This window comes from Gorilla gorilla, chromosome 4 (assembly GCF_029281585.2).
Source record: "Gorilla gorilla gorilla isolate KB3781 chromosome 4, NHGRI_mGorGor1-v2.1_pri, whole genome shotgun sequence".
Lineage (NCBI taxonomy): Eukaryota > Metazoa > Chordata > Mammalia > Primates > Hominidae > Gorilla > Gorilla gorilla.
In genome coordinates, this window is record NC_073228.2 from 80,929,949 (window position 1) to 80,957,258 (window position 27,310).

Below are 27,310 nucleotides of genomic sequence, written 5' to 3' on the forward strand. Positions count from 1 at the left end.
GCTAATTTATTTATTGTATTTTTCTTAGAGACGGGGTCTGTATTTGCCCAGGCTGGTCTTGAACTCCTGGGCTCGAATGATCCTCCTGCCCCAGCCTCCCAAAGTGCTAGGATTATAGGCATGAGTCACTGTGCCCCGTCCCCAAATGAATGATTTTTAAAGACCTACGATTTTTTTCAGAATTTGGCCAGCAATTCAACTTGTCTGTCTGCAAGTAAACTGGACTCCAATCATGTCATCATCTTCACTGTGGAGACCATTGCTGACATTTACTGAGCCCTACTAGTAGGGATCTTATGTTCCTCATTTTCCCAGAAGCTGAGTCTCAGAGAGGTTAAGCAAACAGCCCAAGGTCACATAGCCAGTGAGGGGGAAGAGTTTGGATTGGAACTCAGCTCTGTCTGCTGACTAACTCCTAGAAGAAGCTACTCCAAGCACTTTCTCCCGTGAGCTTCAGGGGTAAAGGGGGCATGCCTAGCCCGAGTCACAGTTTAGAAAGGCCAGGGATTCCCGCAGCCCTTCAAATGACTTAACAGGAGAGTGAGATAGTCCAGGAAATGCCCTCTTCTCATTAATGAAGATTTTGAGGCCCAGAATACGGCAGTGACTGGCCTGGGCTCACACTGCAAGTTGAGGAAAGGCTGATAATGGAAACTGAGAGCCCTCTATCCCACCTCGGGCTCTGCCTCAGACCCAGACCGGGTTATTCTGTTATGCTGCAGGAGGCTGGATCCGAGTTGTCTCTCCCCATGTCAGACTCTAGGCCCTCCCTGTGGCTGGAACCCGAGGGCCCAGCCCTACCCACAAGGCCTCAGGGCCCCCCAGAGTGCTCCCCAAAGACCTCCACTCATGCATTCACTCAACAAGCATTTAGTAAATGATCCCAGTGCACCCACCTTCCACTGCATATGCCGGGACTTTGAGTCTGGCTGGGGAGACCAAGTCAGACCACTAGTGTGGAAGGGCTGTGACCAAGGGGCTGAGGAAGCCCAGGGAGAGCCCCTAGACCAAGTTGGGGATCAGAAAAAAGACATCCCAGAGGAAGGGGCATTTATCTGGCTCTTGAAGTTCAACAGGAAGCTTCCAGGCAGAAATGGCAGGAAGGACTTTCTAGAACAAAGGAACAACATTTGCAAAGACAAGGTGATATACAGAATGCCCCTGAATTATACACATAAAAAATGGTTGATTGGCCGGGTGCAGTGGCTCACGCCTGTAATCCCAGCACTTTGGGAGGCCAAGGCAGGTGGATCACTTGAGGTCAGGACTTCGAGCTCAGCCTGGCCAACATGGGGAAACCGTGTCTCTACCAAAAATACAAAAATTAGCTGGGCATGGTGGCAGGCACCAATAATCCCAGCTACTCGGGAGGCTGAGGCAGGAGAATCGCTTGAACCCAGGAGGCAGAGGTTGCAGTGAGCTGAGATGGCGCCACTGCACTCCAGCCTGGGCAACAAGAGCGAAACTCTGTCTCAAAAAAAAAAAAAAAAAAAAAAAAAGATTGATTTTAGGTTATGTGAACTTCCTCTCAAAAAATAAACACACAGCATTGTTGAGAACGTCATGTGCAGGTGCAGAGGCCAAAGCGGCTCCATCTCAGAGGCAAATCTGCCATGCTGGCTTCTGATTGACCCCAGCTCCAGAAAGGCCACTAAGATTTCTACTTTATCTACCGTCACTGGCAATGCTGATCAATTGTCCTACACACCCCTTCTGAAGCACGTATGCCCTTTCCCTGTGCTATGCATGCCCTGGCTCTAGAGGTAACAGTGCAGAGACCTACCTGTCTCGTGACCGCCCTAGACATGGCTTCTGTTTATGTGCCTCTATTAAATGCTTCTTTCTGAGAAACCAGATTTGTCTGCCTCTTTCTTTGGCCTCTCAGCCCCTGTAGCTTCTGGTTTGCATGGACCTGCCCACCTAGAACCGCAGGCATACAGTACTTCAAGGCTGAGGGGAAGGGTGAGGTGAGGCCCAAGGAATCGTCAGGGACAGGCCACAAAGGGTATTGACTTTGCACCATTTGTGAAATTCAGCCGAGTGCCTGCACCAGGCATTTCAAGCAACCGGCGTTCCAAGTGTGGCTCCTCCGCTGAAGAGCCAAGAGGCAAAGACAGAAGGAAAGACCTATAAGGCCTTTGAGAGAAATGATTTGGGGACTTGGAGTCACAGGGACCCTGATTTGAATCCCAACTCTGCTTCCAACTCACTGTGATCTTGGGAAGTCGGTTTGTCTCTGAGCCTCGACTTCCCCATCTGTAAAAGGGGGCTAGGAGCACTGGTCTGGGGGGGGGGTCACTGTGAGGAGCCCAGAATCACAGGGGCTCAGGACTTCATGGGGTGTAAAGAGAGGGCACGTGGGATTATTATTGTTACTGTTGGTCTCAGCCAGCTGCCCTCTCTGCCTCTTACCTGAGACAGGGGGCAGAGCAGGACTCTGAGAAGTCCCCTGCCCCAGGACCCAGGACAAGCTCCTGGGAGGAGGATCCGGAGACCCCAGTGCCAAGTCTGTATGCAGGATGCCTGCCCCTAGTGTGCACCCCAGGGCTCCCCACCCCTTGAAGGTGCTGAGGGTGGACCCCGATGACCAGGGCAGAGCAGATGGAGGGCTGTCCTCAAGGAGGCCCAGCTTCCTTAGAGATGAGTGAGCTCCCTGTCTAAAGAGAAAAGCAAGCAGAGCCAGACACCCACTTATAATGAGCTTCTGGGTGGGAAGTGGGGAGCAGACTGTGGGGCCAAGGGGAGAGGCATTCAAGGAAGACTTCACAAGAGTGGGCTCTGAAGGCTACATAGGAGTTCTCTGGGCAGCTAGGTAGGAGATGATGAGCTAGGTAGAAGGAACAGCATGTGCAAACCACGAGGCATGAAAAAGCAGGAGCACCCCAGGAATGACTTTAGCAACAAGAATAGCTGCAATGTATACACCTACTATGTGCCCACAAACTTTTTAATTAAAAAAAAAAAAAGAATAGCTACAAATGTATGGAACTTTGACATATATTATCACATTTAATCCTCACAACAACCCCCTGGGTGTGATGAGGAAACCGAGGCTCCGAGAAGTTAAAGGACTTTCCTGAGTCACATAGGATTCCACTGCAGGCAGTCTGATTTTGAGCTGGAGGGGTGAGGGGTGGAAGCTGGGCTGCAGAGATCGCAGGGCTGGATGGAAAGAGATGCATGGTAGACCTGCAAGGCCCTGGGACCCGGAGCTGAGCTCTGAGGCTTCAGTCTCCTGAGGTGCAGGGTCCAGGCTGGCTGAGGCCTCCAGCAAGAAGGGCCCAGACAAATGGCTTGGCCAGGCCAGCATCTTCCTGGACACCTGATGCCGCTGTGAGGGGGCCCTCATCTCCCAAGAGTGGGTGCTCACAGGCGCCAACTGCTTTGACAGGTGGGTGCACAGCCAGGAGAGGTGGTGGAGAGGGGCTCCAGGAGGGTGGCCCCCAGCCTCTCCAGCTCTCCACCTCCCCTTCACCTCCTCTCTCCACAGTTGGCCTTGGTCCCACTTCAGTGTGACCTTGGGTCCAGATCGACTGCAGATGGACTCTTGTGAGATCAAGTTACCATGGGGGATCTGCTCTTGTCCTCAGCAGGGCCCGAGGGCTCTGGGTTTGGTAGCCTGGTCCTGGCACAACTGGCAAGGGGCAAGGCCTCCGTCGCTCACCAGCGCTGTGCAGCCCGTCCCCCTGGCCACTCAATCCCACTGTTCCCTCTTCCTGAGACAGCTCTGCTGGGGCCAGGGGTTTGAACCCGATTTCAGTAAGGATGGGAGCAGAAGCCTGGGATGGTTGAGAGACTGGGGGAGGCAGATGGCCAGGGTGGAGCTTGGGACCCTGCAGGGGCTCTGGCCAGCTGCCCGGCAGCACCATGGCCATAGGCATGCAGGGAAGAGGGCTGGCGCTGACACCTGCTCTGCTCGAGCCGGCTTCCAGCCTCACCCCTGCCCAATGGCTGACAGCCCCGCCTGCCCAATGTGCTGGAAGCTTCCCTGAGGGGACTGCGTGGGAGTGTACCAGAGGACAGAGCTGTACTAAGAGTGAGGTGGGAGCGAGGAATGTCTAGGAGCCCAGGAAGGCATCTGGGGGTGGAGAGACTTGGCACAGGCACAGGCAGGGAAGCTCGGCAATATATGTTAACAACCAGCATGGCTGGACTGGTGCAGATCTGCTGGATGTCAGCTGGGCTGAGGGTCTGCCCCACCCCATTGCAGATCCCTACATCCCACCCCAAGAGCTGCAGAGTGTCCTGCTGAGATCGCTGCGTGTCAGCATCTGCAGAAACTACCTTCTCCTCCAACCTGACTGTCCTAACCTGAAGGACAGCCTGCCCAAGGACTTCTAGTACACCAGGCTCTCCACTGGGCCCTTGAACTGGTGGTAAGGATTCCAGCAGGCCCTATGCAAGCCCCTGAGACCCCTCCCCCAAAGTCGCTTCTAATGCCACTAGACTTGTTAAAGTTAGGCCTGGTCACCCTCCCATCCTATCCTGGAGTCTTCCATTCCCCAACACCCAGGGGTCGGGCTTATTTGTACCCCTGAAGGCCACCCTAGAACTTCCCACCCCTTGGGGAGACTCCTCCATTGTGTCCTATTTGAATGTGGGGCCGCCTTTGGTATAGCCAGGTCTTAAACTACTGGGAGCCCCCAGTTATTTGATAACTACAAGCATTTTGCTGAAAACTAACTTGTGTGCAATACCAAGCCTCAAAGGCCAAAGGGAGGAAATAATTGGGTGAGACTGATAGAATGTGTGGGAGAAAGCACTTTAACTGGAAAGAGATGGACAGAGGGGGGGAAGAAGGGAGTATGACCCCCTCTCCAGGAGGGGAAATGGGCCCTGTCTTGGGCTCTGGGTGCAGCACTTGGGCCACCAGCCCACCCGTCCCCTCCCCCAGCTGCTCTTGTCAGATGTGTGAACTGGTTACCCGCTGCCTCCCTCCCCTGATCCAATATCTTTGCTCACCAGGCAGGGGGTGGTTCAGTGGGTGCAGGCTGGGCTGAGACTGCTCCTTCCCTCCCTCGTGCAGATGGTTGATGGGACTCCCCTAGTCTGCTCCCAAGCTAGAAGCTGCAGAATGTGATGACCTGGGGTCCCTGCTCGGAGCCTGGCCTCCCGGGAGTCTACACACCTGTGAATCCCTTCATTTCCTGGATCCAAGATAATGTCTCCAACGTCTCCTTTGACACCTCTGCCAACAGATGCTGTTGGGGCTGGCCCAGAACAAGACAGAGGCAGTGAGGGTTGTTAGCCTCTGGAGTCCTGGGTTTGAATCCTGACTTAGCTACTTACCTGCCTTTGCCATCTGAATCTGTTTCCTCCTCTGTAAAATGGAGATGTCTTCAATTATTCATTTATCAACAAGTTAGTAGTTACCAAGTGCTTACTCTGTGACAGACCACTAAGATACAAGACTGTATCTTGACAGATTCGTGGATTTTGGCTAGCAACTCCCCTGAGCGCTGGCTGATTGGGGTGCCAGGCGCCGCCCGCTGCGGGCCTCAGTTTCCCCAGCTTCGAACTAAAGAGCGATGGCTTGGATGTAAGGATTCTTGAGGTCCCTCCCAAGTTTGTTTAATAAACTTTTTCGAGGGCAAGCGTCTCCAAGCCACAGGGGCGCATCCTTTTCACCTGCTTGGACGCTGCTTGGCCCCAGTTGGGGAGCCTCCTCCGAGCACCCGGCCTTCCAGAGTTAGCCCCGACAGCTGTGGTCAAGTCGCCCGTGCTCTGCAGCGCCTCCCTCCGCGTCCTCGCGGTGGGGCCACAGCGACATCTAGTGGCTGAATGTATTTTAAACACTCGGCTTGCAGCGGGCGTGAGTCGGAGCGCTGCTCCCCAGGACTCAGCTCTCATTCGCCTCTGCGCTTCGGCGGGGACGGGGAGCCGGGCCGAGTCAGAGTGAACACACACTCCCTGCGGGTGCAACTGAGTCGAGCGGTAGGACTGGCTTTACCCGAAAGGTCAACGCTCCCGCCCCAGGTCTCGGTCATACCTGCCATAAGGAGGGGTGGAGCCTCGGCGTGGAGCCCCGCCCCCTTATAACGGCGCCCGTTCACTGCGCCTGCGCATGCCACACGCGCACTCGCGTGGCCTTCGCGAAGGTGTCGCTGCCAAGAAACGTGTCCTGCGCGCTACGCCGTCTGTTTCTAGGGCAACGCCGGCGTCTCTTAGCAACCGCGCGCGGCCTAGGTGGGTCCCCCCGGAACCCCCAGACCTGCCATGGCGACCGCGAGTCCTAGCGTCTTTCTACTCATGGTCAACGGGCAGGTGGAGAGCGCCCAGGTGAGCGGCCGTGGACCCCGCCGGGGCCCGCCCCCCAGCGTCCCCCGGGGCCCTTCCCGCAACCCCCCGGGCTGCCCTGTGGCCCCCGGAGAGCCACGTCATTCCTCTGAGCCTCTCGGTTAGGCGGGGGAGGGGAGCCAGCATTGGAGAACTTGGCGCGAGGTTGCCCGGATCCTGAGTCCCGATGTGCAGGAATAGAAGCAGACCTCGAGATGTTGAGCTAGTACCGAAGTCACACTCGGGCAAGCCTGTGGGCCCTCGCACGGGTAATGCCCACTTGCTTGGATCACTGGCAGGAGCCTCCTGGGGTTAACGCGAGGAGCCGAGGCTTGGCCGAGTTTCCAGCATTTGCGCTGTGTCCCGTGTGGAGTTACTGTCCCGCGTTCCGAATCCCCAGATCCTTGAACTCGGGTTCGAATCCAACCATCCAACAATGGTGGTGGCCTGGAATTGACCCAAGGAAGGTGTGCCTGCCAGGCCCGAGGGACGCTATTCCCCATCCCCCCACACTTTAGAGGAATCATTTATTGTAAATATAAACCAATGCTCACCAAGTCCTCAGTATGTCCCAAAGTCGGTGCTCCGCACTGGTCCACCCTTACAACCTTACCAGATAGGCACTACTAACACCCCCATTTTACAGCTGGGGAAATATACCAAAGGAACTGGCCTGTCTGGGAATTGAACCCATGCCTATCTGACCTCAAAGCTTCACTACACTGTCCTTCCAGGCTGTTGGAGGTGGTGTTTATTATCATTTTATAATATTATTGTGAGGATTGACTGAGACGGTTTGGGTAAGGCTCTGACAGGGCCTGATGCTTTGTAGGTGTCTCCTGCCTTCCTGTTTCATCAGGGATACTACTCCATGCTCCCACCCTGTCCGCCTCTGCCTTAGCCTAGTGCCTAAGACCGTCTTTCCCCACTCTCCTGTCCTTTCCCATTAGGGGCTCTCGGCTGGGCTGAGTCACATGTGTCTGTGCTCTCAGCATCAGCGACCCCCCCCCCCGCCACACACACACTGACAGTCACACTGTTCCTCCCTGCTCTGCTCTCAGCACCTCCCTCTTTTCAGGGCCTCAGCTCCAGCCTTGCATATGATGGCTTCCTGGGTTCTCAGACCTTTCACTTCAGCACCATTCCCTTACACCAGTGGTCCTCAACCTTTTTGGCACCAGGGACTGGTTTCGTGGAAAACCAGGTGGCGAGGGATGGTTTTGGGATGATTTGGGGACATTACATTTATTGTGCACTTTATTTCTATTATTACCTTGTAAATAATAATGAAATAATTATACAACTCACCATAATGTAGAATCAGTGGGAGCCCTGAGTTTGCTTTTCTGCAACTAGATGGTCCCATCTGGGTGTGATGGGAGACAGTGACAGATCATCATGCGTTAGATTCTCATAAGGAACATGCAACCTAGATCCCCCACATGTGCAGTTCACAGTAGGGTTCGTGCTCCTATGAGAATCTAATGCCGCCACTGATCTGACAAGGAGGTGGAGCTCCCGTGGTCATGCGAGCAATGGGGAGCAGCTGTAAATACAGATGAAGCTTTGCTTGCTCACCTGCTCCTCACCTCTTGCTGTGTGGACCCGTTCCTAACAGGCCACGGACTGGTTGAGGACCCCTGCCTTAGACCTTATCTGTGCCCAGCCCTGTGCCAGGCAGTGGGGACACAGAAAGGCATTAAATCTCTTCTCTACTCATGGTCTAGAGGAATTGACAGACTTAGACACAGGCAATCATTGCTTTTATGGAGGGAAGCACAGGGCTAAGGGAGCCAAGAGGAGACCTTAAACCAGCTTGAGAGTTAGGGCAGGCTCCCTGAAGGGTAAGTTTTGAAGGGTGAGCAGGAGTTTTCCGGATGAAGTAGGAAGGACAAATCAGACAAGGCAGAGCCTGAGCAAAAGCCAGGGGCGGTGGCACCTGGGAGTCTCCCGTGGACTCCCGCGTCTTGGTCCTCAGCCTCTCCTCTGAACACATCTCCAGCCGTCTCTTAGACCCACTCCCAGGTGTCTCACGTTCAGAATTCCCCTTGGCTGCACCTGCCTAGCAAATGCATTGGCCTCAGCATGAATACCAGTCGACAGAATCTGTCTGTGCTTTTTTCAGTTTCCAGAGTATGATGACCTCTACTGCAAGTACTGCTTTGTGTACGGCCAGGACTGGGCCCCCACAGCGGTAAGCTGGACTCTTGGCCTCCCTTACCGCCTTCATGACTTTTGGGGTTTCTGAAGGTGTCATATCCTTCCCCTCCCCATTCAGAACAAGTTAAGAGGTAGACACTGAGTTCAGGGGAACCCAAACATGAGTGTTCCTGGTAAAGCGGGAGCAGAGGACACAGCCATGGTTGGACTCCCTGGTCCATCCACCAAGACTGCACTCACACGCCCTACCCTGTGAGCTTCCCCGGGGCAGCAAAGAGCAACACCTGCAGTAGGAGGCAGGCCCCAGTGAGCCAGCCTGGCCGCGGCTGAGCTGTGGACACTCTGGCCAGTCCGCTCACCATTTGGCCTCTCCTCAGCCAGTGGGGAGGACCTGGAGTAAAAAGACAGAGTAGGAGCTCTCCTTCCAGGACTTCCCAAGGGGTAGCTTGCCTCCACCAGGTGAGGGACTGTGGTGACAACTTCAGCCCGCTCTGTGCTCTGCTGTTTGCAAAGCACTTGTTTCATCTTCATAGCAGTTTAAGAAAAGGAGACTGAACTTATTTAAGCTCTCTGAGCCTCAGTTTCCTCATTTGTACAACTGAGATGATAATCCTTCTTTTCCCTTTATTGATTTTCTTCTGGGTGCTGGGGATGCAGGGGTGAGCAAAGCCAAACCAGAAGACCCTGCCTTCCCGGAGCGCATGTTCTTGCTGGGGGGTCAGATAATAAGGAGTGCATATTCTAGGATGTTAGTAAGCCAGAAGTGCAAGGGGAGACCAAGCCAGGAAGTGACAGGGATGAGTGATGAGAAGGAGGCTGCGATCTCGCTAAGGCTGCCAGGGAGGGCCTTGCCGAGAAAGTAACTTTTGAGGAAAGACCTGAAGGAAGTGAGGGAACAGCCATGTGGAAACCCGTGAGAACTGTCCAGGCAGAAAGAGCAGAGAGTGCAAAGGCCCTGGAGCAGGAGCTTGCCTGGCATGTTTGAGGACCAGCAAGGAGGCTGTGTGGCCACTGGAGAGCGAGCCAGCAGGACAGTGGCTGGAGCAGAGAGGCACCTGGGCAGGTCTTGTAGGACTTAGAAGGTCAGAGTAAGGACTGTGACCTTTACTCAAAGGGAGATGGGATCCCATTGGAGAACTTTCAGCAGAGAAAGTGATCTGACTTATGTTTTTAGAAGATTCCCTGGCTTCTACGACAAGGATAGACTCGGGGGGAAAGGGCAAGAGCAGGCAGCCCAGTTGGCTCTGACAGCAGTGGAGATGGGAGAGGAGGGCAGCAGCAGTGGGGTGGTGGGAGGGGCTGGACTGCAAGTATATTCTGAAGATAGAGCCGCTGGGTTCTTTTGATGGATGTGAGGTCTGAGAGAAGGAGGAGTTAGGATTCACAGCAGGGCTTTTAGCCTGAGCACTTAGAAGTAGGCAGCTGCCTTTCAGTGAGAAGAACAGATTGGGGAGAGCTACCTGGAGCTCAGCCTGGTGTGGGTTAAGGTTGAGGATATCCAAGAGGAGGTGCTGATCCAGAGTGCAGAGGCAAGGACCAGGCTGGAGACATAAATTTGGGAATCATCGACATCTAGAGCACATTGAAAGCCATGAGATGGATGAGATCACCAAGTACAGGTAGAGGAGCTGGCCAAAGATGCAGCCTTAGGACGGCAACACTGAGAAGGAACCAGCAAGAGCCACTGAGCAGGGGCCACCCTGTGCAGTGGAGAGACCCAGAAGCCAAGGGAAGACAGTGTATCAAGGAGTAAGCAGCTGCATCAGGTGCTGCTGATGGGTCAAGTAACACGAGGATAGAGAAATGACCATTGGATCTAGCAATGTTGGTCACGGGCATTAATGGAGAAAACCCTTTGGTAGAGTGCTGGAGCCAGCAGTCACATTGGAGTGGGGTCACAAAAGAATAGCAGGGGAGGAATTGGAGCCGGTGAGTGTGGCAGCTCTTTGAGGCAGTTTTGCTATAAAGGGAGCAGAGAAAGGGTTGGTGGGTGGAAGAAGCAGCAGAGTTGAAAGAGGACTATTTCTGATGGAGAAAACACATTTACGTATTTACCGATGGGGATACTCAGGTGAAGATGGGGATACTCAGGTGAGGGTGGGGATGCAGGACAGTGTAAGCATGCTGGACCATTCCTTCAGTGGGGCAAGAGCTTGGGACCAGATCTAGTGCCCTTGTGCCTGGGAGAGTGGCTGGCCTCCCAGGGTTGTCAAGCTACGGCGTTAAAGTACCAGACTTAAAGAGGTACTCCATCATCTCTTAGTCCCCTTTGTTTGGAAGTTAGTGTCTTGGGAGAAGACAGCTGAGAAAACAGCCCTCCCAACTGCCTGCTGAAGGTAAGGGGAGGAGCCGCAGCAGCTTGGCTCTGCTCTGAATCCAGCCGTCTGTGTCACTGTCCCCACAGGGTCTGGAGGAGGGGATCTCACAAATCACATCCAAGAGCCAAGATGTGCGGCAAGCACTGGTGTGGAACTTCCCCATTGATGTCACCTTTAAAAGCACCAACCCCTACGGCTGTGAGTCTGCAGGGGCCCTGCGGGGTAGGGTGGCAGAGCTTTCACACAGCACCCCCAAGACAGGCTCTGCCTCATCCAGCCCATGACTGTTCACATTCAGATTGTCACCTGGGCTCTTGAAGCAGCCCTCAACCGTTCTCTCTCGCCATCTGTCCCTTTCCCTCCTCTTCTTCCTCATCCCCACTCACCCCCTTCATCTGCTACAGGCTGTGCAGCTGGCCTTCTGGAAGTTCAGAGTGCATCAGGGCTAGTGGCCACGCCTGTAAAAGGCAGGCTCCCCACCCTGGCATGCAGGACTGTGGCTGTTTGGCCTGGAGGCCTGACTCTGTGCCTGCTGACTTCCCATGGCGTGTTGTGTTCCGGCTAGACCCTGGCACTTTCTCCTCCTGTGCTAGTCCCTCAACTTTCTTCATCTGAGCTTTATTCATGCCGATCCATCTGTCTGGATACCATTCCCACGTCCTATGTCTAACCTCTTTCCCAAGGGCTTCCTGGCTGGCATTGCTTACTTTCTACCTTGGCTGGTGGTTATTAACCATTCTGATTGTTCACTTGCACTTCATAAGTGCCTACTGTGCACAAAGCCTGGGCTTAGTCTCCATGGGGACTATGAATACTTTCACTGTGTGGACTTATCCAAGCTTCCCAATCATACCTGCTGGAGAGATTTCTCTCCATTTCTTTTCCCATATAAGGAAACTGACACTCAAAACTGACATCATTTGCCTTCTGCTTTACATCTAGTGACCAAGTGTGGATTTTAATTCAGGCCCATCTGATTTCACAATCTAGGCCTTTCTACTGCACGTGGCCTGGGCCTAGGCTTACCACAGTGTGGAGGGTCTGGAGCAGAAAATGCCTGGTGGTCCTCCTGAGCAGGGAATTCCATCCTGCTGTCATCATCCATGAGTAGGAGGTTTCAATAGACTTCCTGGAACAGTGCAATAGGTACTGTAGGTACTGGACGAACCTCCTCCTGCCGAGGACAGGTAGGAGAGGTAAATGTAATACACAAAAGCAAAAACAAAAAGCAACTACCTCAGAGGCATCAGAGAGCTAGCAAAGTAGAAGAGATTTACCAGGCAAGATCCAGGAGAACAGAAATCCAGAGAGGTTACCCCAATCCCATCTCCTCTGGGAGTGTTTGCTGATTTCAATAGAGGTGATTGAGAGACTGATCAAGACTTTTGACAGCCTCTCTGGGCCCAGGACACAAAAACACTGATGTTCAGAGCCTTCCAAGGGGTTGGTAGGTGGGCCTCAGGTAAATCTCACCAACTGGGTTAAGACCTCAAAGAGCTGCCCTAGGATTAAGGGAGAGATGGAAGCAGAGCAGCCTCACAGGGATTTCAGCTCAGCCCCTGATGATTTCAACCTCCTGATTCTTCTATTCAGCTCCAAGATTGTTACAGCCAAGGCACCTGACAAAAACAAATTAGAAACCTCTTTGGGCTGGGCATGGTGGCTCATGCCTGTAATTCCAGCACTTTGGGAGGCTGAGGCAGGCAGATCGCCTGAGCTCAGGAGTTTAAGACCAGCCTGGGCAATATGGCAAAAATCTGTCTCTACTAAAAATACGAAAATTAGCTTGGCATGGGGGTGGGCGCCTGTAATCTTAGCTACTTGGGGGGCTGAGGCAGAAGGATCGCTTGAGCCTAGGAGGTCGAGGCTGCAGTGAGCAGAGATTATGCCACTGCACTCCAGCCTGGGTGACAAAGTGAGACCCTGTCTCAAAAAAAAGAAAGAAAACTCTTTGGAGAAAGATAACATCTCATAGACATAAAATTATTTCTATATATTTTTTCAAATGTAGTATCTGGCATATAATAAGGCACACAAGAACCAAGACAACATAAATGATAACCAGCAAAAATAAGACAATAAGGCAATAGAGATAAACAGAATCTCTAGACACTGAAATTGTCAGATATATTTTTACTATGATCAAAAGAGATAAAACAGACTGAGAATTATGGCAGAGAACTAGGAAGCCTGACTTTTTTTTTTGAGACTGAGTCTTGCTCTGTTGCCCAGGCTGGAGTGCAGTGGCACGATCTCAGCTCACTGCAAGCTCCGCCTCCTGGGTTCATGCCATTCTCCTGCCTCAGCCTCTCGAGTAGCTGGGACTACAGGCGCCCACGACCCTGCCCGGCTAATTTTTTTTTTTGTATTTTTAGTAGAGACGGGGTTTCACCGTGTTAGCCAGGATGGTCTCGATCTCCTGACCTCGTGATCTGCCCGCCTCAGCCTCCCAAAGTGCTGGGATTACAGGCGTGAGCCACCACACCCAGCCGATTTTTTTTTTTTTTTTAAATTGCAGACAGAGTCTTGCTCTGTCTTTCTGAGTAAAGTGGCGCTATTTCAGCTCATTGCAACCTCTACCTCCTGGATTCAAGCGATTCTTATGCCTCAGCCTCCCGAGTAGCTGGGACTACAGGCATGCACCATGATGTCCGGCTAATTTTTTGTATTTTTAGTAGATACAGGGTTTCACCATGTTGGCCAGGCTGGTCTTGAACTCCTGAGCTCAGGCAATCCTCCCACCTCGGCCTAAGAAAGTTCTGGTGTTACAGGCTTGAGCCCCATGCCTGGCCATATTTTTTAAACATTGTAATAGAAATTCTAGAATTGAAAAATATGATAACCAAAAGCAGGAATTCAGCAGATTAAACACAGCTGAAGAGATAATTATATACTGAAAGCTAGGTCAAAGGAAAATATCTACAGTGAAACCCAAGAATAGAAAATATAGATGAGAAGGTAGGAGACAGAGAATACTGAAAGTCTGCCATATGGAATTGGAATCCTGGAAGGAGGGGGAGAGGACAAGCTAGAGACAATATTGGAAGGGATAAATAGCTACAATTCTTTTCAAAAATGATGAGAGACATCAAGCCACAAATTCAAGAAGACAAACCTCAAGCAGGATAAATGGAAGAAACCCACCCCTAGGTGCATGATAATCAAACAGTTGAAAACCAAAGACAAAAAGAAAATCTTTTTTTTCTCTTTTTTTCGAGACGGAGTCTTGCTCTGTCACCCAGGCTGTAGTGCAGTGGCGCGATCTCGGCTCACTGCAACCTCCGCCTCCCAGGTTCAAGCAGTTCTCCGCCTCAGCCTCCCGAGTAGCTGGGGATTACAGGTGCCTGCTACCATGCCTGGCTAATTTTTGTATTTTTAGTAGAGATGGGGTTTCACCATTTTGGCCAGGCTGGTCTTGAACTCCTGACCTCATGATCCAGCCACCTCAGCCTCCCAAAGTGCTGAGATTACAGGCATGAGCCACTGCACCCAGCCAAAAAGAAAATCTTGAAAGCAGCTAGTACACAGATGTATGCATTTGTCAAAATCCATTGAATAGTACACTTTAAGATTTATGTTTCATTATGCATAAATTTTATCTCGAAAGAACTGTGAACAAATATTGAGCTCTATTTGCTGACATGCATAGTGAAGTATTTTGGGGAAAGTGTCCAGAGATCTGTAATTTACTTTGAAATTCCTCACAAGTAGGATGAGTTGACTGAGGCATGGGGAGAGGCAGTAAAGCAAGTAGACTCAGCTGTCAGTGGTGATCCGGTAGTGAGTCAGCGCCAGTACATTGGAATTCTTTTAGCTTTTCAGGAGGAGTGGAGTATTTTCTTTGACCACAGTGAACTTAAGCTAGGGACCAATAGCAAGGATAATGAGAAAAATCTCCATATGTTTGAAAAATAAGAAAATAACTTCTAAAAACAACCCATATGTCAAAGAAGAAATACTGATGGAATAATGGAATTTTGAATTGAATGATAATAAAACTACTGAGCTATTTGAATTTGCAGGGGGCAGTTAAAGTCATGGATAGAGGGAAATTTTGTCATTTTATTTTATTTTTTATTTTTATTTATGTATTTAATTTTTTGAGACAGAGTTTTGCTCTTGTTGCCCAGGCAGGAGTGCAATAGCACGATCTCGGCTCACTGCAACCTCCTGCTCCTGAGTTCAACCGATTCTCCTGCCTCAGCCTCCTTAGTAGCTGGGATTACAGGCATGCACCACCATGCCCGGCTAATTTTGTATTTTTAGTAGAGACAGGTTTTTTCCACGTTGGTCATGCTGGTCTCGAACTCCTGACCTCAAGTGATCCGCCCGCCTCGGCCTCCCAAAGGGCTGGGATTACAGGCGTGAGCCACCATGCCTGGCCGTATTTATTTATTTTTTGAAATGAAGTCTTGTTTTTGTTGCCCAGGCTGGAGTGCAATGGCTCGCGGTCTTGGCTCACTGCAAACCTGCCTCCCGGGTTCAAATGATTCTCCTGCCTCACCCTCCCAAGTAGCTGGGATTACAGGCGCCTGCCACTATGCCCAGCTGATTTTTTTGTGTTTTTATTAGAGATGGGGTTTCACCATGTTGGCCAGGCTGGTCTCGAACTCCTGACATCAGGTGATCCACCCGCCTCAGCCTCCCAAAGTGCTGGGATTACAGACCTGAGGCACTGCGCCTGACCAATTTTGTAATTTTAAATGCATGTTAGAGAAGAAAATAGGCTGAAAAATTAATGATTTCAGCATCTATCTTAAGAAATTAGTGGCTGGGTACAGTGGCTCATGCCTATAATCCCAGATTTTGGGAGGCTGAGGCGGGTGGATCACGAGGTCAGGAGTTCAAGACCAGCCTGGCCAACATGGTGAAACCCCATCTCTACTAAAATACAAAAAATTAGCCAGGTGTGGTGGTGAGCTCCTGTCGCCCCAGCTACTCAGGAGGGTGAGGCAGGGGAATCGCTTGAACCCAGGAGGCGGAGATAGCAGTGAGCTGAGATCGCGTCACTACACTCCAGCGTGGCGACAGAGTGAGACTCCATCTCAAAAAAAAAAAAAGAAGTAGTAAAAGAAGGCTGTGTGTGGTGGCTCACGCCTGTAATCCCAGCACTTTCAGAGGCCAAAACGGGTGGATCACCTGATGTCAGGAGTTCGAGACCAGCCTGGCCAACATGGTGAAACCCCATCTCTACTAAAAATATTAAAAATTAGCCAGGCATAGGCTGGGCGCAGTGGCTCATGTCTGTAATCCCAGTATTTTGGAAGGCCAAGGCGGGCGGATCACCTGAGGTCGGGAGTTTGAGACCAGCCTGGCCAACATGGAGAAACCCTGTCTCTACTAAAAATACAAAATTAGCCAGGCATGGTGGCACGTACCTGTAATTCCAGCTACTCGGGAGGCTGAGGCAGGAGAATCACTTGAACCTGGGAGGTGGAGGTTGCAGTGAGCCAAGATCATGCCATCGCACTCCAGCCTGGGCAACAAGAGCGAAACTCCGTCTCAAAAAAAAAAAAAAAAAATTAGCCAGGCCCGTGGCATGTGCCTATAATCCCAGCTACTGGGGAGGCTGAGTGAGGCAGGAGAATCACTTGATCCTGGGGGGCAGAGGTTGCAGCGAGCTGAGATTGTGCCACTTCACTCCGGTCTGGGCGAAAGAGTGAAACTCAATCTCAAAAAAAAAAAAAAAAAAGAAATTAGTAAAAGAATAGCAAGTTAAACCCAAAGAAAGCAGAATAGAATGAGAAACAGCAGAAATTAATTCATTAAACAGAAATCACACTTACAACAGAAGAGATGAAAGAGGCAAAAGTTGGTTTTTAAAACTGAAAACCCCAAGTTAAGACGATGAAAAAACAGGCTAAGTGGGGTCGCTCACACCTATAATCGCAACACTTTGGGAGGCTGAGGCGGTTAGGATCCCTTGAGCCCAGGAGTTTGAGACTAACCTGGGCAACATGGTGAGACCCTGTCTCTACAAAAAATAGAAAAATTGGCCAGGCACAGTGGCTCAAACCTGTAGTCCCAGCTACTCGGGAGGCTGAGGTGGGAGGATTGCTTGAGCCTAGGAGTTTGGGGGTGTAGTGAGCTATGATCATGCTACTGCACTCCAGCCTGGGTGCCAGTGCTAGACCCTATCTCTAAAAAATAAGAAGAAGAAACAGAAGACAGAAGTGGCAGGAATGAAAAAGGAACATGTTACAGATCTTGCAGACAGTAAAAAGATAAGATATAAAGAACAGCCATTTGCTATACATTTGGCAAGGTAGATGAAATGGTCAAATTCCTAGAAAAAGATAACTACCAAAACTGCAAAAAAGGAATAAGAATCTGAGTAGTCCTATGTCTATTAAATTGAATCTATAATTAAAAATGTTCTCACAAAGAAAGTTCCAAGTTCGAGTGTCTTCATCACTGAGTTCCACCAGGCATTTAAAGAATGACACCTTCCATGGCAGAAGTGTAAGAAAAAAAAGAAGAGGAAGTAACGGCAGATTTACACGAACTCCTAGAATTGAAAAGATTAAACATTCCCCAGCTTTTTTAGGTCAGCATAGTTTTGATTCTAAAGCCTGCTGAGGACATTAAAAAGAAGAAACTCCTTCATGAACAGAGTTGCAAAACTCCCAAACAAAATATTCAGAAACTGAATTCAAAACTCCTAAATGAAATATTCAGAAACTAGCAAGATAAAAAAAGGATAATATAATACATCATGAGAAGTAGGGTTTATTCCAAAAATACAAAGGTTTTATGACATCTATAGTTGGCCAGGCACAGTGGCTCATATGGAGGCCGAGGTGGGAAGATTGCTTGAGGCCAGGAGTTTGAGACTAACCTGGGCAACGTAGCAAGACCCTGTCTCTAAATAATTCACCACATTAAAAAGAAGAAAAGTTAGAGTCAGGCCAGGCACCATGGCTCACACCTGTAATCCCAGCACTTTGGGAGGCCGAGGCAGGCAGATCATTTGAGGTCAGGAATTTGAGACCAGCCTGGCCAACATGGTGAAACTCCGTCTCTACTAAAAATACAAAAATTAGCCGGGTTTGTTGGCGCACGCCTGTGATCCCAGCTACTTGGAAAGCTGAGGCAGGAGAATCGCTTGAAACTGGGAGGCAGAGGTTCCAGTGAGCCAAGATTGCACCACTGCACTCCAGCCTGAGTGACAGAGCAAGACTCCATCTCAAAAAAAAAAAAAGAAAAAAATCATGATCATCCCCATAAATGAAGAAAACACATGGTAAAATTCAACTCCCATTCATGATAAAAGCTTAGTAAACTAGGAATAGAAGGAAGCTTCCCTAACCTGATCAAGATTATCTATGAAAAGCTTAGAGCAAACATCACTTTTACTGGTGAAATGTTGAAAGATTTTTTCTGCAACCTCTGCCTCCTGGGTTCAAGCGATTCTGGTGCCTCAGCCTTCCAAGTAGCTGGGATTACAGGCATGCGCCACCAGGCCTGGCTAATTTTTGTTTTTGTTTTTATTTTTGAGATGGAGTCTTGCTCTGTCTCCCAGGCTGGAGTGCAGTGGCACGATCTCAGCTCACTGCAACCTCTGCCTCCTGGGTTCAAGCAATTCTGCCTCAGCCTCCGGAGTAGCTGGGACTACAGGCACATGTGACCACACCCAGCCAATTTTTGTATTTTTAGTAGAGATGGGGTTTCACCATGTTGGCCAGGCTGGTCTTGAACTCCCATCCTCAGATGATCCACCTGCCTCAGCCTCCCAAAGTGCTGGGATTACAGGTGTGAGCCACTGCGCCTCGCCTAATTTTTGTATTTTTCATAGAGAAGGGTTTTGCCACGTTACCCAGGCTGGTCTTGAACTCCTGGCCTCAGGTGATCTGCCACCTCAGCCTCCCAAAGTGCTGGGATTACAGGCGTGAGCCACTGCTCCCAGCCTGGTCTTTTTTTTTTTTTTTTTTTTTTTTTGAGACAGAATTTCGCTCTGTTGCCCAGGCTGGAGTGCAGTGGCGTGATCTCAGCTCACTGCAAGCTCTGCCTCCCGGGTTCACGCCATTCTCCTGCCTCAGCCTCCCGAGTGGCTGGGACTACAGGCGCCCGCCAGCCTGGTCTTTTTAATAAATGGTGCTGGGACAATTTGATATACATAGGAAAAAACTTCAGCCTGTCCTCATACACACAAGTCAATTTCAGATGGATATGTAGCATAGAGGACTATAGCCATGATATCAGGGTAAGGGAAGATTTTCTGGGAGGACTCCATGAAGGAGAAGATCAATGAAGTTGACTATATTAAAATTAAGGGCTTATGTTCATTCAAAGACATCACTAAAAGTGAAAAGATAAGTCACAGGATAAACACACATATACACACTATAAATCAATAAGAAAAAGGCCAGGCCAGGCAAGGTGACTCACACCTGTAATCCCTGCACTTCGGGAGGCTGAGGCAGGAAGATTGCTTGAGCCCAAGAGTTTGAGACTAGCCTGGGCAACATAGTGAGACCCCATCTCTACAAAAAATTTAAAAATTAGGCATGGCAGCACACACCTGTAGTTCCAGCTACTTGGGAGGCTGAGGTGGGAGGATCACTTCAGCCCAGGAGGTTGAGGTTGCAGTGAGCCATGATTGCACCACTGCACTCCAGCCTGGGCAACAGAGCAAGACCCTGTCTCAAAAAAAAAATGTTTTTAATGAAGAAAAAAGAAAAAGACCATCCAGTAGAAAACCAGGCAAGAGACTTGAGTAGGTTCTTCACAAAAGAGGACATCCAGGTGACCAAGAAACAGGTAAAGGTCTCAACCTTATTTCAGTAAGAAAAATCTAAAATGAAGGAAAATATAAGTTAAAGCTACAGTGAGCTACCACTATTCTCTCACTAGGACGGCTCAAATTTAAAAGATTGGTAATGCCATGTTTTGGTGAGGTACAGAGGAGCAGGAATCAGATACCACTGCTGGGGGAGTGCTGGCTGATAGGACCATGCTGGCAGCTTGGTGTTACCTTTTGGGAGGGAACATACATGGGCCCTGTGCAGTGTCATTCTTGGGTGTATGCCCACCAGAGATGTGTGCACACGAGTACCGAGAGCCTGCGCCGTGGTGCTCAGCACTGGGTGCATGGCCCCCAGAGGAAGGGCAGCCCATGTGTCCATCAGCACTAGAATGAACAGTCATTGTGACAGATTCCCACGCAGAATGTTGTATGGTATTGAACATGAACACACCCCTTTACAGGAAACCATTTGAGAAAATCTAATGGACATAATTTTGGATTAGAGGCTGGGCACAAAAATAAATGTACTGTATAATTCCTTTTGTATAAACTTTCAAAAACATTGGTAAGGGTAAAGTACCAGGTTTGGGATGCATTCTTTGGCAGTGAAGTCTTAAAGAAAAGTAAAGAGGTAGTTTCCTAAAATTCAGAATAATGGTTACCTTTGGTGGAAGGTAGTAATGGGAAGGGCACAAACCTCTCCCTAACATTTACTGAGCACTTACTATGCATTAGGTACTATTTCATGTGTTTTAGAGATGATGAAACAGGGGCAAAGAGGTTGGCTAACTTGCCTCAGTCGTGGCTGCAGGATCAGAGCCTGGCAGGCCGGCTCCTAGTCCCTCCCTGGGCCTCACCTGAAACTGGCGAGGTGAAAGTGCCTCATGCGCCTCAATGGCAACACGAAGCCGGTGTAAAAACAGCCACACCTATTATAGTACCTATAATATTTTAAAGGATTCCCAGAAGGTTTTTCTTTTCTCTCTGACTTCTAGACACCCCCAAAATGAGCCCCTGCCACCTCAGTCCCATGAGCCCGCCTCCATCAGGAAGGGAGCACCCAGAGAGCAGACGTCCTTAGTCGGCCCTGATCATAGCTGGGGCCCTGGGCCCAGAATAAGGCCTCTGGAAGTGCCTCCTTGTACATGGAGTGACTGAGTGGGCACTGACTCCACAGCGGTGAGAAGGGGTGTGGAGTGTGTGCCCAGGCCTCAGTGGAGACACAGGAAGTGCCAGGGTGGGCAGAAGTCTTTGGCACAGTCTGGGTTCCCATGCCTGCTCCTGTCCCCTCTCAAGCCTGCCACCCCAGAGTTTTGAGCTCCATCCTTTGAGCACCCTCAGCTGGACACGCCCTGTTCTCTGCCCTGCACCTCCCCTGTGTGTCCTCATGTGCCCACCCCCTGCCTTGTCCTTCCCAAGGGCCACAGATCGTGCTCAGCGTGTATGGACCAGATATGTTCGGGAACGATGTGGTTCGAGGCTATGGGGCCGTGCACGTGCCCTTCTCACCTGGCCGGTAGGTCCTCATTCTGACCTGGGCCCTGGGCAGGACCTGTCCTAGGACAGGCTTCACCTCGTTTTCTGTCTTAGGTTCAGGGTGGGAATGCTCTGGGGTCTCCAGGGGCCTGGGCAGCTCAGCCTGGTGGCCAGGGGGGTTGTAGCCTGTATTTGGGAGGAGAACCTTTCAGATGGGTGGTGCCAGCCACACACCAGCTGGGTTGGGGAGGTAGTGGGACCCAGAAAAGACAAGAAAGACCCTGAGGGACTCTGACCTCCATGAGGCTGTCTCCTGGCGCTCAGCACCTTGCCCAGACACAGGGGTGCTCAGGTAGCACAGGTGGGATTCGTTGATATTGGCCCTGACTTGGCCCACGCTGCAGCTGCACTGGCCTGATCTGAGGGTTTCTTCTCCCTGGAGGCTCAGAAAGGTCTGTTACTCAGCATCTCTGTCTGCAAAAACATTTGTTTCAGGCACAAAAGGACCATCCCCATGTTTGTCCCAGAATCTACGTCTAAACTGCAGAAGTTTACAAGGTGAGTCTTGTACCCATAACCCCAGCCCCTCCTGATCTATTGGATGAATGGATGTCCCATTCTACCCCTCAGTTTGTGCCTGGTCGCCTCCTCAGATCTGCAAGCTGCTCCACCCACTGAGGACAAATAGAAACAGGTCCCCTGGGAGTGCTGAGTCACGGGGCTCCCTTCAGCCCTGTTCCAGCAGCAGAAGGCCGGGCGATTTTACCCTGTGCCCTGTGAAAAATCTTTGTGTCTGAGGGAGCAGAGGAAAAACTCTTGTCAGATGGGAAAAATGCTCATGACATAATGTGACATTAAAAGGTGGGAAACAAGAGGATATAGCAGTATGAGTCAGACACCTTGGAACAGTAATCATGATAAATGCCTTTACATGTGGGAGTCTCTGGCCGGAGCTGACATTTGCGCAGAGGCTTAGTGTGGAGGGAAGAGCCGGGGAAGAACATCAGGCACAGGGGACAGTGCCTGCCAGGCTGAGGAGACCGTGAGCTTAGCATGCTAGAGAAGCCAGGACGGTGGTGTGGCCAGGACGGCAGTGTGGCCAGTAAGTGGCAAGCCAGGCAGAATGAGGGAGACATCAGGCGGGCAGGCAGGGGCCAGGACACAAGGGCCTGCAGGGAGGGCCCAGGGGATGCCTGGATGCAGCCCCAGCATGAAGGCCTCTTACCCCTGCTCACATCCAAGTGGGAGCTTAGAGGGCCAGCTGGGCCCTGGCCTTCTGACTCGAGGACCATTAGCGCAGTTGGGCAGCAAGCCTCTGCCGCCCACCGGCAGATTAGTGAGGCACAAGTGGAACATGGAGGACTCCCTGGGTTCCAGGGCAGCAGCCAGCAAGCAGCCCCTGTGAGCCTGGCCAGTACTGGGCGTGAGACCAGGCCAGAGCCCTGCTGGGTGGAGGGACAGCATCGCGCCCCAGGGCCGAGAATGCTTCACTGAGCTCTGAGAGCCGTGGAGGGGAGGTAGGGCAGGGTCTCCGCTGGCCTCAGCCTGAGAATTTGTGTGCCTGCTGCCCCTAGGAGTCCTTCTGGGAGGCCACCCTGTGGCAAAGGACTTCTTTCCCAGATGACCTGGGCCAGTATCACCTGGAGGTGACAATCCCCATGCCACAGGCTGTCAGGGAGGCAGCGAGGCAGTGCCCATCAGTGGGTTGGGAAAGCCTAAGAGATTGGGGACCCACACAGCCATCCAGGCTGGGTTATTCACCCTGTTCCACCGCCCACAGCTCCAAGGAGGACTTTGGGCCTCCAGGGGACAGCTCGCTGAGGAAAGGGTTTCACAGCCTCTGTGGAGGGGCTTGCAACTGGGCAAGGCAGTATGTGCTTGGATTACAACAACTGGAGAAAGGTCTGATTAGTGAAGGCAGTTTGATTGGCAGAATCTTCCCAAATATGGAGGCTCCTTGCTCAGGCTGACACCTCGGTCATCCCCACCCCTCTCCCAGCCTCTCCCCACATCCTCCAGCGCTGGCCTAGGGCCCGCCCCAAACACTCTTGGCCCCTGTATTCGTTTCCTACGGTGGCTGCTGCAACAAAACACACAAATGTGATAGCTGAAAACAGCAGAAATGTATGCTGAAGGCCAGAGTTCAAAATCCAGGTCACTGGGCTCAGAAAAGGCACCACAGGGCTGTGCTCCCTCCCAAGGCTCTAGGGGAGACTCTGTTTATTGCCCTTTCAGTTTCTGGTGGCCCCAGCCTTCCTTGGCTTGTGGCCTCATCACTCGAGTCCTGGCCTTTAGGGTCCACCTGGATAGTCGCCTCAAGACCCTTAGCCTAATCATATCTGTGCAAAGTGCACGTGACCCTGTTTCTCAATAAGGTCACGTGCACGGTTTCCCAGGACTAGGATCTGCTATCTTTGAGGGGCCGTCATTCAGCCTGCTGCAACCCCTCCAGTCTAGTCTTCACACAGCAAGAAAAACGGTGTTCCTAAAACACAACTGGGGCCGCACCCCTCCCCTGCTAGAACCTGTCTCTGTCAGGATGAACTTCAACCAGAATGCTGCCAGGCCGGTGGTCGGGCCCTGCCTACCTCATGGCCTCTGCCCACTTGCTTCCCATCTACCTCAGTTACTGTAGTCTGAGGGGTCCTTCCCTGCCTCAGGTCCTTGCCTGGAATGCTCTCCCAGAACAGCCTGTCTTGTCTCCCCCACCCCAGCCAGCTAAGCAGACCACCCGGGCGGACCCCAGGAAAGAAATTCAGTGGGAACGGGAGCTCCATGTGAGCTCCGGGATGGGATCTGCTGGGCACAGTGGGGATGCTCCCAGGCCCCAGTCCTCATACACAGCCTCTTTTGAGGTGGGTGCTGTGAGAGTCTTGCTCTCCCAAAGGAGAAACTGAGGCGCAGGGGTTGTGGCTGCCCATCCCTTCCCCTTGGGGAGCGCCTGCTGGCTTTCACTCCCTGGCTCCCTCCTTGGGGTTGGGGGCTGGTGGGCAGTGCTCCCTGGCTGTGGTCTCCACAGGCCAACTCTGCGGCAGCTGAGAGCCCCTCCCTGGCCTGGGCCCCTCTGCAGCAGCCCCAGGTGAGCGCTGGTGCCCACCTCAGAGACGGAGAGGCCGCGGGGAGGGCGGTGCGTGGGCTGTTGGGTCGGCATGGTTGCCAGCGACCCTCGGGGCCGGGTGTGTCCGTGGGGGGACCTTGGGAGCTGTGGTACAGAGGAGGCGCGGCCGCGAGTCCCGGCGGGGCGAAGCCCGCAGCTGCTGGACCCACCCGGCCGGGAATAGTGCTCCTGGTTGTTTCCGGCTCGCGTGGGTGTGTCGGCGGCGGGGCCTGACACCCCCGGCCTCCTGGCCTCCCGCCTGGCCCAACTGGGGTCTGGGGCTGGGGAGGGCGCATGCTTAGCCTGGTGGCTGTGTGCCACCCCTGGCAGGGCCTGCGGTGGGTGCCAAGATGGGAAGTGACATGTCCTGGACCCCACACTAGTGGGAGGTAAGGCTGAGGAGCCGTTCTGGCCCTTCTGCCCACCCCACAGACTCTCTGGGGTGGGACCCCCTTCCAGGGAGGCTGGAGGGTCACACTGTCCCCTCTCCTCCCCCACCTCAGCTGCTGTCACTTTTCTGGGATTTCTGGGGGTTCAGGCAGCACCCCCACCCCAGAATCTTCCTGAGCTCTCATTCCCAGTGAACCAAACCCATGGAAGCCAGAGATGGAAAAGCCTAACCGGCCAGTGGAGGCAGCGTGGCTGCAGAGCACATGAGGCCTGGCTAGGCTGTGTGACCCCAGCAAGGGACACCCCACTCTGGAGCCCAGCCACCGGGAAGGCTCTGCTTAGGGCCTGACTCCTGGTGGGGGTGGGGTGCAGTTGGAACAAGAGTGCTGGTTTCTGAACCGAGAAGAGCCCACATCCAGTGTCGTCCAAGGCCAGGAATGCCCAGGTGGGGCCCTGCTCACCTGTGTTCTTCTGTGTTCCCAGCTGGTTCATGGGGCGGCGGCCCGAGTACACAGACCCCAAGGTGGTGGCTCAGGGTGAAGGCCGGGAAGGTAAAGCTCCCTCCCCTCTCTTACCCCCAGCCCCCATACAGGTTACAGCCTGGGAGTGGGTGGGCCCAGGGTTGGGGTGAATGCCGGGGACCTGCCAGGCACATGGGAGCTAGCCCACAAATGTTCCCAGATGAGGGCCTGGTTGGAGCACAGAGGGTTTGTCATGTCTGCCTGTCCCGGCAGCCCCTTTACCTCCCAGTGAGGGGCTTGGGTCAGGCGCTGTTGTCCCCATTTTACAGATGAGAACGCTGAGGCTGAGAGATTCCCAGATCAACCTGGGTCTCTCTCTGCCCCAGCCCAGCCTGGCTGATGCTGCCCTTCTGTCCCCAGTGACCCGTGTCCGTTCTCAGGGCTTTGTCACCCTCCTCTTCAACGTGGTGACCAAGGACATGAGGAAACTGGGCTATGACACTGGGCCTTCTGATACACAGGGTGTGTTGGGGCCCAGCCCGCCCCAGAACTTCCCCCAGTGAAGACTCCACAGGCTGCACAGTCTCTGATAATGAAGGGCTGCCTTCCCGAAGTCAGCCGCTGCCCATCGGCCTGAGGGGCAGCCTGGTGGCCGGAGCTGGGGGCACACAGAATAGTTTTATATAATAAAGTCTCATTTTCAGAGAGCCTAGGCCTGGGGCTGCCTTCTCTCCTGTTTAGCCCCTCCCCCACAGGAGCTGGGGGCTCTTGGGCCTTTCCTGGCCCCACCTCCAGGGCTCTCCCCGTCCCTACCCCTTGTGCCGTGGAAGCTGCCAGGAGACCAGACCGTGCAGCAGGATGGCATGTGGGATGGGAGCTTTGACATAACCAGGTTCTGCCACTCAAAGCTGTGTGGCCTTTTCTATACCGCAACACACTGTTCCTTGAACTAACTGGGCATGGCACCCTCCTTAGAGGCTTGGGGTTGAGTAGAATCACCTGTTCAGCCGTGCTTCTGGCCGCCAGCCTCCCTTGGCAAGGAGAGAACCCTGTTATTGGGAGCTGGATGGTGAGGTACCCAGGGGATGGCAGACCCTCAGCCTGCCCACTCCCCTCTCTGCCCCCCTACCCACAGTCCAAGGATGGGGGCTGGAAACCTCTCAGAGGTGGGAGGCCGCTGGCTGGGGTCCAGCTTTCTGGCAGCCCCTTGGCAGGAGAGGAAGGTGAGCCCCCTGGCTCAACACCCTGACCTCTGAGGTTGTCCGGGCCCTTCTGGAAGCAGAGCCCCTTCAGCATTACTTTGGGAGGCCCTGGCCCTGGGCCTCCCCACCTTCACAAGAACCCCTCGCACCTCATGAGGCAGCCCCAGGCCCTCTCTGCCCTGCCACTGAGCTTTCCAGCAGACATGGTGCCCCAGCCTAGATACTGCCCTCAGCGGGATCCAAGAGAAACCACAGGCTCCTGGCAAACCCCCACCTCCCAGCCTCACCCATGTTGCCCTGGACTGTCATGGCACTTGCCCTGAGACCATCTGGGCCGACCCTCTTCTGCCTTTTATCTCACAAGCACTCCCGTGCCCTCCCCCCAACTCTGTGCGTTCTGAAACTCATCGTCTGTTGTCAGCAAAATTCCTGTGATTCCATCTTCTCGGAATAGGAAGTTCCCTCTGCCTTCTGGCCTTACTGAAGCCCACTCAGTCCCCTGCAGCCCTCTTAAGTGGAATCTTTTTCCTCCCACTCCCCATGTGCGGTGAGCCTAGAGCAGGGGTGTGTCCTTGCCTCTTCCTCAACCTCCTCACTTGGAACAGTCTTCACCTCTACCCCTCACAGCCAGGCAGGCATATCTCTTGTTACTGGTGAAGGCACTGCCTCCGAAGTCTGGATTGAGGCATCCCTCCCTCAGGCCAGGCCCTCCCTCATGTGGCGCTTCCCTGTGCTCTTCAAACCACCAGGCCCTCCAAGCTCCTGGCCCAGCCCCTTTTCACCAACCATCAGCCCCTCCTTCCTTGCTTTCCTCCCAGCCCAGTTTAGAACTCCTGGTCATCTGCATGCACTTCCCATAGTGCCCTCCATCCTTCGTTTATATGCTCACCTGGCAAGGTCTCCACCCTGGTGACAGCCAGCTGTTCCTTCGCCTGCCCTGCACCTGCCTGAGCCCCCAGAGCCACAACGGCTCGCGTTCCATCCATGGCCCAGGTCTGTGTTTCCCTAGACAACTCCCTCATGCATTCTCGGACGAAACTTAACAACCTTTGTCTCTTCAGACCTCCAGCACCCTCCCTGCCAGCTTAGCTAGGGCGCTCCCTTCTGTTCCCACAACCACCCCACATTAGCTGCCTTCCTTACCCTACCTGAGGACATGCCTCGGGTGTGTGGGAGATACAGTG

At 52.6% G+C, this 27,310-nt stretch overlaps 1 protein-coding gene and 1 non-coding gene across 7 annotated transcripts in view; both read left to right on the forward strand.

Moving 5' to 3' along the window:
• The first annotated feature begins 5,820 nt into the window (after positions 1-5,820).
• Positions 5,821-27,310, forward strand: part of B9D1 (B9 domain containing 1) — a 28,474-nt gene continuing 6,984 nt past the window's right edge. Inside the window, exons 1-7 of one of the 6 annotated variants that reach the window (XM_063706604.1) lie at positions 5,821-6,279; positions 8,402-8,470; positions 10,841-10,952; positions 20,920-21,016; positions 21,472-21,534; positions 24,947-25,014; positions 25,365-25,631. In XM_063706604.1, coding sequence (XP_063562674.1) covers positions 6,217-6,279; positions 8,402-8,470; positions 10,841-10,952; positions 20,920-21,016; positions 21,472-21,534; positions 24,947-25,014; positions 25,365-25,423 — 531 coding nt within the window. In that variant the 5' untranslated portion in view covers positions 5,821-6,216 and the 3' untranslated portion in view covers positions 25,424-25,631. Of the gene's footprint in view, positions 6,280-8,401; positions 8,471-10,840; positions 10,953-20,919; positions 21,017-21,471; positions 21,535-21,606; positions 24,917-24,946; positions 25,015-25,344; positions 25,632-27,310 lie in introns of those variants that run through there. The other 5 variants (XM_019027139.3, XM_004042135.4, XM_019027140.3 and 2 more) reach the window with 5 other exon arrangements.
• On the forward strand, positions 24,200-24,310 carry MIR1180 (microRNA mir-1180). The gene has a single exon (NR_106427.1). It is a non-coding gene; the product is annotated as a microRNA mir-1180 (primary transcript).